Here is a 10557-nt window from a genome sequence, read left to right as displayed (position 1 = left end):
GAGCTCAGCCTCCCCTGCCCCCCCCAGCAGGAGTCTGCATGCCAAGCACAAGCCAAAGGTGGGAGGGGGGTGCCACCCGAGAGGCTTGGCCCCCAGTGCAAAGAAGGGGCAGCTGGAGGTAACAGTGATCCCCAACTTGCCACGTAACCTCCTCTTGAGGTACCAGGGGTTCTACATGCAGCTCTGGCAGGGGAAGGTGGACTAGTGGTTAGAGTTTGGGACTGGGGGCCAGGGTTGGTATCCTCAGCATTGCCAATGGCTTTCAGTGTGGTGTGAGGCAAGTGGCTTAATTCTTGCCAAGCCACAAGCAGATTGCAACACCCTTAAAATGAGTGGCCAGTTCCTTGCTAGGGTCACATAGGGGCTCTGTGGAACATCCGCACAGAGCCCGCAGCACATGGCTGGGCTGGGGCTGGGCTGGGGCTGGGCAAGTGCACCCAAGCAGGGCTGGCACTGCTTCTGGCACCAGTGCAAAGGGTGTCCATGCAGGTCCATCGCTTGCTCTGCATGAGCAGCCAGACGCAAAGCAAATGCAGGGGGTGGGCATGAAGCCCGTCGGGCCTGCACCGGCCAGAAAAGCTTTTACAACCTTGACTCTGCTTGGCTCTTTGCTCCCAGCCTTCCCAACACCACTTGCAGAGCCCAGATCCACCATCCAGGCAGCACAGACAGCCTGTGTAGCAGGGAGGAGATATGGGGGCTGCAGATTATTGGGAGTCATGGCTGCTGCATTTATTGGCTGGAAGGGGTGGGAGCAGGGGCAATTGTCAGTGGCCCAGACATCTGCCATTAGGAAGCTGTCCATAGTGAGCTGAGGGGCAGGAGGAGCCTGGGCAAAACTTCCCCCGCATGGGAAGAGCTGAGCAGTACCATGGCTGCTCCCTCCCCCTTCAACTGCATAGGTTCCCCCCCGCCCCCCTTACGCCCCATATCCTTGGGAGGGCTCCACTCCCAGCAGCCCATGTGGCCAGATTCTGCCCAGCAGTGCCCCTGGCTCCCAGATGGGTCCGAGCTGCCTCCTGCCCTGGCCTCGGGTGCAGAAGGGCTGAGCCGTGGGGAGCAGGACAGGGCAGGGAATGGGCAGGACAGAACGAACGTTGTGCGTCTCTTTGAACACTCTCTCTTTGTTCTCCTGTTCCACCCCCTCCTTCCCCCTGCCCTCCCCGTCCCTGGCTGGGATGTTCCCCCTTCCCTCCTTGTCTCCTCACCCCTCTGCCCCCTTCTCCTCTCCTCCCCCTGCTCTGCTCCATTCTCTCTGTCCTTGCACCCTTCTCCCTGTCTGTGTGCCCCCCCCCACCTGCCCTATCTGCCCTTCCTTGCACTCTCTCTGCCGTCTGTCTTGCGCTCTCTCTCTCTCTCTCTCCCGCCTCTTTACCCCGTTCTCTCTGTCACTCCCAGATTTTAATGATGTGATTCCAGAGACGCAGAGACTGGACAGCAGCTTGCAGAAGGCCCGAGCCCAGCTGTCGGTCAAAGGCAGGCGGCAGCGCCCATCCCGGTCCCGCTTGAGAGACAGTGTCAGCTCCACAGAGGGGGATGAGAGCCTGGAGAGAAAGGTGAGTGTGTGCCCAGTCCCCCCAACCCCCAGGGGCACAGTGCCACCATGGTGAAAGGGCAGAGGCAGCAGGGAAGGCATTCCTAGGGCACAATCCCAGCCCCTTCTGCCCCACCAAGTCACTGTTGTCCTCATCCTGGTGCCAACTGCCACCCTGGACCAGGCTACAGGGCTGTCTCATCTTGCCCCCCATTGCCCTTTGTCCCAGGGCCAGCCGCGCGTGCTGCCAGTGCAATGCCCTGCCACCTGTTCACACCAGGGCAGATGCTGGGGCCATCTGGTGCAGCGAGCAGTGGCCAAGGCTGTGGAAAGGTGCCAGGAGGGGCTGGGCCAGCCAGGGGGTTGGTGGGGGGAAGGGGGCGCTGCACAGAGCACAGGGCTGGGAGCAGTGGCTATGAACCATATGCACCCAGTGCTGCCCAACGGGCACGCCAGGACACGTGCCTACCCCAGAGACCCTCCCTACTGGGGCATCGCACCTGCCCCCCACCCTGGAGTAGCCAGTGCTCAGCACTGTGGGAGATGAGAGACTAGAGCTGAATGGCCATGAGAGTAGGGGGGTGTAGGGGTAGGTGGGCCCATGCAAGCCTTTGCAGTGTGGTGGGAGGAGAGGGCACCAGGCTGGGTGCACCAGTGACCTGATCCTCCCAGGTAAGAGGAGGGGATTCCTGCAATGGCATGATCCAGCTTCACATGATGAGGGCCACTGGGCTAGGTGCACCATAGGCTAGACCAGCAATGGGCTACCACCCATGGGCTGATCCAATGCGAAGGGGGGATGTGAAGCCCAGCAATGGGCTAATCCAGTGTAGCTGCAGGGGGGAATCCTAGCAATGGACTGATCCATTAATGCAGAAGAGGAGGGGGAGCCCAGCAAGAGCTGGGCAGAAGGCTGGTGGGAGGCGGGTGGAGAATCCCAGCAATGGGCTGATCCATTATGGCTGCAAGGGGGGTGCCATTCTAGATGCACTCAGGTGTTGGACCAGGGTGCCCACCCCAACCCTTCACACTCAGGCACTATGGCAAGTATGGGGCCAGGAGCCTCAACCCTCTGCCACGATTGCAGCTGCATCAGCTCAAAGGGCACAGGGCAGGAGTCACCCGGGGCAGCGGGTGCCAGGGCCTGTCATGGGACAGGTCCCCAGTGGCCAACCCCTGCGTGTCCTGCCCACAGGGAGCTGACAGCTACGGCAGCCCCCTGCACCGGATGCGGTCCCCGCTGCACTCCTCCCTGCAGGCCTCATCGCCCCTGTCTGGCTCCTCCCCGTTCCTGCGTGCCACCGAGTTCTCCTTCGAAACTGCCGTTGTGCGGAGGACGCTGGAGGAGGACGAGCAGCCCTCGTCCCCGCTCATCCGCTACCGGCCCCTGACCAATGCGTCTTCCCAAGAGGCCCTGGGGGGCACCCCCACCAGCTCATCACCCAAGTCCTGCCACAGCTCGGACAGCTCGCCTGTCTATGCCCGCAGGGACCACCGGCCCGAGCGGCACAGTGAAGGTAATGGCCCACCAGCTCCTACTCCAGACGGCTGTCCCCACCGCCAGCACCCTGCATCCTGCCTGCTGGGAGAGGCTGGGCAGGGGTAGCTGGGTGCTCCCAGCCCTGCAGTGCTCCCACACTTTGCACATTAGCATCTCCTGCTGGGAGAGGCTGGGCTCCCTGCTTTTCTCTGCAGCGGGGCTCCCTGCCCTAGTGCACTGCACATCCTTACCCGGATGGGTCCTGAGCTGCAGTACGCAGCAGTCCCAGCTGGTTCCTCTGGGCTGGGCAGGGAAGGACTGCAATGCAGGGAGGCAGATGCTGTTCCCTGATGGACCTCAGCACCATGCTGTATCCCCATATGGTCTTCAGTGGGAGCAGCGGAGAAGCACCTTCTCACTGAGCTGACAACCTGCCAGCAGCCTGGGCTCCTCAGGCCACACTGCCTTTCCTCAAAGCGTCCTCCTCTCCAAGCCTAGTAGGCTTCCCGAGCCCATGAGGGGCAAACCCCCTGCCCAGGGAAGGGAGGGGAGGTCATGTCCTCCCAGCCCCTTTGACCTCCTCCTGCTTGTATTCCAGATGACAGCAGAGACACGAGCCCTCCAGAGCCTGCCAGCCCCACCATCGGACTGGACAAGAAGACCCGGAGGAAGTTCCTGGATTTGGGGCGAGTGTGACAGGGGCCACTAGCCCCAGTTACTTAAGTAGAGTGGGGCAGTACTATACGGTATCAGTGCTGCAGGTAGCACTGCTAGAGAGCTGCAGACCACTGAGGGCATTTATACACATGCAATAGGAGTGTATAGGGGGGGAAGGAGGGGGGTGTTTTAGAGAGGCTCCAAGAGCTATTCTAATTAAAATGCCTGGAGCATCACATGTATCAGTGTCTCCACGCTGAAAAATGGCAGTGGGGACGCTTTAGTTTAGAATGAACTTTAGTTTAATCGCCCCCGCCACCATTTTACTGTGTGGGGATGCTGATGCGCATGATGCTGGAGTCTGCTGTGATTACCACACTCCAGCAGACTTGATTAATCAAGTCTGCTTCAACACACTGTAATTACAGTGCGCCAGAGCAACCTCGCTGCACATATATAGGTGCCCTGGGATGCTAGCCTTCAGATTACAAATGGAGACCTCCTATGCTGTACTGGGGTAGGGAAGTATAGTGAGCAGAAGGGACGAAACCCAGCAGGAGTTATAAACCAGGCTTGAGGAGTCAGTCTCGCCCAGGCAGGGGGACATAATAGAGCTCCCTGAAGGAGCTGTGAAGAGACATGTTATAGTAAGTAAGCCCAGAGGGGCTGAGAGTGGCATGCGCCAGCAATAGAAGGGGAAGACCTGAGGGAAGGTGCCTTGCAAGACAGCATAGGATTCAGTGAGGCCATGAGTATATTCCATTGATAGTTTTGTTTAAGCTATGAGGTAAGGAGTGGCTTGTAGGGAGGCCACTGTGGGCGCCGGATGGGAGGACACTGTGTTTTCGGTTGATTTGGGGCTGACAGAGGCCTTGGGGACTAAGAGCTGGCAGACTGAGGGACTAAGATGCAAGATGCTGGGGAGAAGGGCTGAGTCCACTTGAGGGCAGGGACACCCTACAAAGAGTTAGAGGTAGTTAAAGCCTGGGCCAGACAGGGGTGACTCGGTGATGAGTAGGACAGAGTGAGGAACCTAAGGTGTCACTTTGGTAATCTGAGGGCTGTCTCCCAAATTCATTATAATCAAAATCAAGGCATGGCAGGAGAATACAGGGCAGTGCCCTGAAAAGCCAGAGTGCAAAATGGGCCTGGGATGGTGGCCAGAGGGCTTCTGAGTTGCCTTTGGAGGCAGAGACTCATTACAGTGAGTCCCTGATACCACCCAGACCCAGTGTAGCACCCATGTTTCCATAGATCCCCTGAGGGCCCACGGCCCAAGCTGTGGAAGCACCATGACCCAGTTTTTCTCAGAGTGATCTATGGACCCCAGCCCACTTGTGAGTGGCTGTGCTTTTTCCTCCTCTTCACAGGCTCCCATTCTCTCTGGACACCCTGTGTCCTCCCTGCAACCTGCAGGCCTGCTCTGGACCCTGCATCGCTCCATCTCCCCTTCCCTAGGCTACCATAAGCCAGTAGCCCCTGATGCTCATCTGTGCCCATGCCCCTCTAGGACTCCTGCTCACATCTCCCTCTCCCTCTTGAGGATGCCACTTGAGAGAGTAGATTACCCTGAGGAAGGCTTAGAGCCCACTAACAAGCACAGTATCAATACGTGGAGGGGAGCACGTGGCTCAGGGGACATCCTCAGCTTCATGGTATGGGTCTTGGCTGCAAGACCTGGGAAAGCCACAGCTCAGCCAGAAGCTCTGGGCTGACTGATGGGCTCTCTGGCTTCCGTGATGCAGGGGATCAGGCTGGATGGTCACTTCTGGCCCTGAAATCTAAGACTCCCTTGGCTGGCACAGCCTGCCATTGTACTCGCTGCCTCTGGGATAACACAAGCCCATCTTGCTGGACAGTCCTGTTTGGGGCCAGTCAGCTCACCAGGGCAGGGGCTGCTCTATGCAGCTCCTAGTTCAATGAGGGCCCCAAATCCATGGCTGGGGCCCTTGGATGCCACTGTGCTCCAGATGATGAGAGACTTGCAAGCCCAAGAGCCCCCTTCCAAGAGCAGAGCCAGCCCCTCTCCAGGCCGGGAGAGAGGGGTAACAAAGGCTACTGCAGGTGAATGTAGGACGTTGCAGGCTGTGGTGGGCAGGTGCTGGTAGAACAGATGGATGGATGGATCAACAGAAGAAGATGTGGGGATGAACTGATAAAGGAGTCTGTGTGGGGCCAGAGAGATGGATGGACAAAGTGGGGTTTGTGGGGAAGGGATGGAGGGGTGTGCCTGTGCATGTGTCAGTGGATGTTGACAGGGTGGAGGATGTTGGTGGGTGGAGGGTGCAGTGATGGGTGAGGGGCTGTGTGGGCAAGGGCAGATCACATCAGAGATGGATGGGTCCAAATCCTTCATTCCCCCTGGTGTCCCCTGCCCCTCCCAGCTGGTGCCATGAACCCATCTTGCCCCATCCCTTTGGCACCCACCTCCTCTGCCCCAGTGTTGACAGTCCTTCCCTCTCTACCACAGGGTGACCTTGAGACGAGCATCTTCCAGCAAAAGCAGGAAGGAAAAAGGAAGCAACAGACTGTCCATGGGCAGCAGGTAAGGACTAGACCTCTGCAGGACCCTCAGCTGTGAGGCAGCCCCTCACCATGATATGTCCCAAGGCAGTGTCCACAGCAAAAACATTTCACCAAGCCATACAGTCACAGCTACAGCCACAGCCTCCTGACCCATCCTCAGCCTCTCTTTCAACCCACTTGGCTTGTTCAAGCCCCATGGGCGTCCCCTACCCAGGTTCAACCCTCCCTTGAAGTAATGGTCCACCTGGGACCTCATGAGCCTGGCAAGTGCTACAGGGCCAGGCTGCAGAGACAGGGGTCCTGGGAGGGAGGATGAGTTTAGAGATGGAGGAGAAGTGTTGGGGGAGTGTTCAGGAGACTGGTAGAGGAAGGGGTGGAGGGGACAGGCAGGGAGGAGGATGGGTGGAGATACACACAAGGACAGACTTAACTCTGAGGCAGCGTGCTGGACCCCCTGGGGCAGGGTTTCACAGGGGTTCCCTGCCCCTGCAGCTGCCCCCACTGACCAGCCCTGGCTCTTCCCCCAGAGAGCTGATGGAGGGCTCCAGCCGCTCATCCGTGTCCCCATTCATGCCCTTCTCCTGGTTCACGGACAGTGGGAAGGGGTCAGCCTCCTCTGGCAGCACCGTCTCCCCAACTTGCTCGCCCAAAAACGAGGGCTTCAGCCCCAAGAAGTCGGCCTCCCAGGTGAGTCCCAGCCCGCATCCTGGACTGCCAGCAGGAAGCAACAAGGCCTGCAGGGACATCTGGGGAGGGGCATGGGCAGCACAGGTAGAGGAGAGTGGAGTGGGAGCCCATAGGGCCACTCTGTAAAGTCTGGCAGCTCTAGGAAAGGGTGCTGAAGTCCCCTGTAGGGTTGACACAATGATGTGATGGTGCCTAAGCCCCCTAGAGGGTCAGGGCCAGCCACAGGGGAGGATGAAATAGAGCCAGGGTCAGCATTGAAATAGGGGGTGGCACTGACAGGCTCTAGGGTAACGCTCCTGTAGGAGAGGGTGTGTAGCGCTATATAGATTAAAGGCCAGCTATAGGGAAGGTTGTTTAAGCTCCCTCTAGGGCCAGGGTCAGCACTGCCATGAGGGTTGATGTGTGCTGCCTTTCAGATCAAAGGGCAGCATTGCTACATGGGATGTGCAACCCCCTGTAGATTAAGGGGCAGGGAACTGAAGCCCCCTATAGGATCCAGAGCAGCACCTCTAGATGAGAGGGAACCACAGCTCCCACAGGGCCAGGCACAGCCCCCAGGGGCGATGCTCACACTGCGGCCTCTCCTGGTGCAGGAATCCACACTGAGCGACGACTCCACCCCACCCAGCAGCAGCCCCAAGATCCTAAGCATTGGTGCCAGCGAGTCCAAGTGCTCATACCCCTACCACACGCTGTCCCAGTCCTCGGATGAGGTGAGGCTGCGGGACAGGGAGGGACTGCCGTGCTGGTCCCAGGGCCCAGAGCTGACCCATCCAGGTGGCTGCAGAACTCAGCTGGTCAGGGCAACATCAGGGGTGCCCCACACCTGAGGGACCCCTGCAGCTAGGCTGGGTCCGCCCTGACCCCCACAGTGCCTATGGGGAACATAGGGGTGGCAGTCCCCCATGCTGTGGAGCTGGTCTGCTTCTCAGAGCAGCCTCTCCTGGGATGCCTTGGGGGTGGGAGTGTGGGACCTGCCTGGGCTGCCCCTTCCACCCCCCAGCCCAGTCACCCCTGACCTCCCCTGCCCTGCTGCAGTTTCTGGATGAGCCACTCAGCGCTGCCACAGGCTGGAGCTGCCAGCAAGTGGGGCAGTGGCTGGAGAGCCTCAACCTGGAGCAGTACGTGGGGGAGTTTGCTGCCCGCGAGGTGGATGGCCAGCAGCTGCTGCACCTGGATGGGGCCAAGCTGAAGGTAGGATGTGCTAGAAAGCCCTGATGGGAAGCTGGAGTAGCTCCAGATCCCACCACCAATCCCTGCAGTCTGGGATGGGGGTGCTGGGCTAGAAGCTCTAATGGGCTAACTCGTTGGTGCAGGAGGGGTGTAACAGGACTAGTGACACCAGTGGGTTGATGCACTGGGGCAGGAGGGATAAAAGCAGGACAAGTAACACAGATGGGCTGATCCGTTAGGGCAGGAAGGGTGCAAGTAAGCCAGTCACATCACTGGGCTGATCCAGTGGGGCAAGAGGGGTGTAACAGGCCTAGTGACACCCATGGGCTGACCTACTGGAGCAGAAGGGAGTAGTGACCAATGGGGCTGACCCACTGGAGCAGGAGGGGCGTGAGCAGGCTGATTACATCACTGGGCTGATCCATTAGGGCTGGAGGGCGGAGGGACTTCGCTTGCAACCTGGGGTGCAAGATCCTGAAGCTTCTGCTCGCTCCTTCCCCTGACCAGGCCCTGGGTGTCAGCAACTCCCATGACCGGGGGCTGTTGAAGCGGAAGCTGAAGGAGCTGAGCGCTGCGGTGGAGAAGGAGCGGAAGGCCCAGGAGAAGGTGGAGAAGCAGCGGGAGAAGCAGAAGCGGAAGGAGCAGGAGCAGCGCAGGAGCTAAGGGCGGCAAGACACTCTGGCAAACAGTCCCTGGGGGAGTGGCACAGGCTCCCCCCTACACAGGGGACACGGGAGCCACGGACCACAATGGAGGTCTTGGGCTGGGCAGCACCAGACTTTGTGGGGGTCCTGCCAGTGCCGGAGGTGGCAGCCGCTGTGATGGGACATCAGTGCCACCCCGACGCCAGCCCCTGGCCTGGAGCCGCTCCACCACAGGCGTGCTGGCTGCCTCCTAGCCCCTCCCCCCTTGTTCTGCCTCATCCCCCACCCCGCAGGGCGAGCCTGGCACGTGCAGCTCTGAGCACAACAGGGCAGGTGCTGAGGAGGGGTCAATGCCCTACTTCTGCCCTCCCTCCCTCCAGTTGCTCCTGATTGGTCCCCAGTGCCAAGGTGTCACCCCTGCTCCGTGCCAGTTGGCTGCCCTGTCACACTGCCCCATTCCCCTGAGCCATGGGCACCGCGGCCACCCCCCCCGAACGACAGCCCGGCGCCTGCAGTGGGCACATAGGATGAAGATAGTGCATGGCATTACCCCTTCCCCCACCCACGGGCCATCCTGTGCTGAGTTCAAGCACTCCCCCAAGGGGCTTTCCCCCCTCCCCCACAAGAGGGGCTGGGGCCTGCACGGCTCGGACCAGTAGGGAATGGTTTGTTTGTTAGAGAGCACAGACACTCGGTGCCATGGCAAGGGAGAGGCCACCAGGGAATAAAACCAGTTTCAATGAGCCCCAGGGGGCTGGCTCTGTGCTGTGCTGCGGGCTCCTGGAGGGGGCTGTCGGGTAGCCTGCAAAGGAAGCAAGGTCAGGTCCCACTGTCAGATGTACAGGTGCCCAGCTACAGCCAGTTGTAAGCCGTGGTCCTGAAACCATTCCCAACATGGTGGAGAAAGGGCATCCTTGTTAAAGACCTGTCACCTCCCAACCTATTCTGTCCCACTGGGGGCCTGCAGGCTGCTGCTGCTGCTTTGACCACCAGGGCCTCCAGCGTGGGGCAGCACAGTGGGAGGGTGCCTGGTGGGACCTCATGCGGCAGCAACAGGGGGAACTTGTCCTGCCCTCATTGGAGTTCTCAGGGAGCTGCATGGCATGCAGCCTATGTGAAGTATGGCCTAGGGCCTGCAATCAAACAGCCCTGCATTTAGGTGGGAAGGCTTGCAGTATGCGTCAGCAGGGCCTACCAGGAAGGTATTTTTAAATTCAAGGCTGCAGTGCCTCCCTGGGGGTTGAACTCGTAACCTGTTGAACTAAAAAAAGCACAGCCCTCTGCTGTTTGTACTAATACAGCTGTAGTAGGCTTTTGCCCTCTTATCTAGATCAGTAGTGAGGGGGCTGTGTGTGGAGAAAGGTGGCATAGGCTTGTTCTATGCATGCTGGCTCCCAGCCAATGTCATACATCCCCCCATTAGCCCAGTGCTGGGCTCGCCTGGCTCCCCCCAGCACGTGTTGGTGCACACGGCACAGAGTTACTTGGAGCAGTGCTCACAGGGAACCAGCATCTGCTTAGTGAGTGCAGCTGGTCTGAGCATGGCCTTGCCTTGCACCTGCTGGAGGATGAAAAGAGAGCAAGGGGCTCCTCTGCCCATGCATGCTGCAGGGGATGAACTCTAGACATGGCTTGTCTGGGGAAACAGGGTGACCATCAATCTGGCCAAGGAGCCATCACCTAGCCAGCCGATGCTCACCCACCCAGCCACGACAGTCAGCCAGCACCAGCTGCTTCAGAGAATGATGCTCCCTGGGGGAAAGATCCCCTTGTAGTTGTAGCAGAATATGATCGGGGCCTTTTGGTATAATACAGACTAATCCTCTCAACCAATACAGTCTCCTGGGGGACCCCAG

The 10557-nt window shown here is 59.4% G+C and overlaps 1 protein-coding gene across 1 annotated transcript in view; it reads left to right on the top strand.

Moving 5' to 3' along the window:
• SAMD14 (sterile alpha motif domain containing 14) overlaps positions 1–9749 on the top strand; it is a 19819-nt gene extending 10070 nt beyond the window's left edge. Inside the window, exons 2-9 of the mRNA XM_006023321.3 lie at positions 1420–1556; positions 2730–3051; positions 3613–3700; positions 6142–6216; positions 6725–6884; positions 7478–7597; positions 7923–8078; positions 8565–9749. Of these exons, the coding sequence (XP_006023383.3) occupies positions 1420–1556; positions 2730–3051; positions 3613–3700; positions 6142–6216; positions 6725–6884; positions 7478–7597; positions 7923–8078; positions 8565–8720 (1214 nt within the window). The 3' untranslated portion in view covers positions 8721–9749. The remainder of the gene's footprint in view (positions 1–1419; positions 1557–2729; positions 3052–3612; positions 3701–6141; positions 6217–6724; positions 6885–7477; positions 7598–7922; positions 8079–8564) is intronic.
• The last annotated feature ends 808 nt before the right edge of the window (positions 9750–10557 follow it).

The sequence above is a fragment of the Alligator sinensis genome, unplaced genomic scaffold (genome assembly GCF_000455745.1).
Source record: "Alligator sinensis unplaced genomic scaffold, ASM45574v1 scaffold520_1, whole genome shotgun sequence".
Taxonomy (NCBI): Eukaryota; Metazoa; Chordata; order Crocodylia; family Alligatoridae; genus Alligator; species Alligator sinensis.
This window is presented reverse-complemented; position numbering and strand designations above follow the sequence as displayed.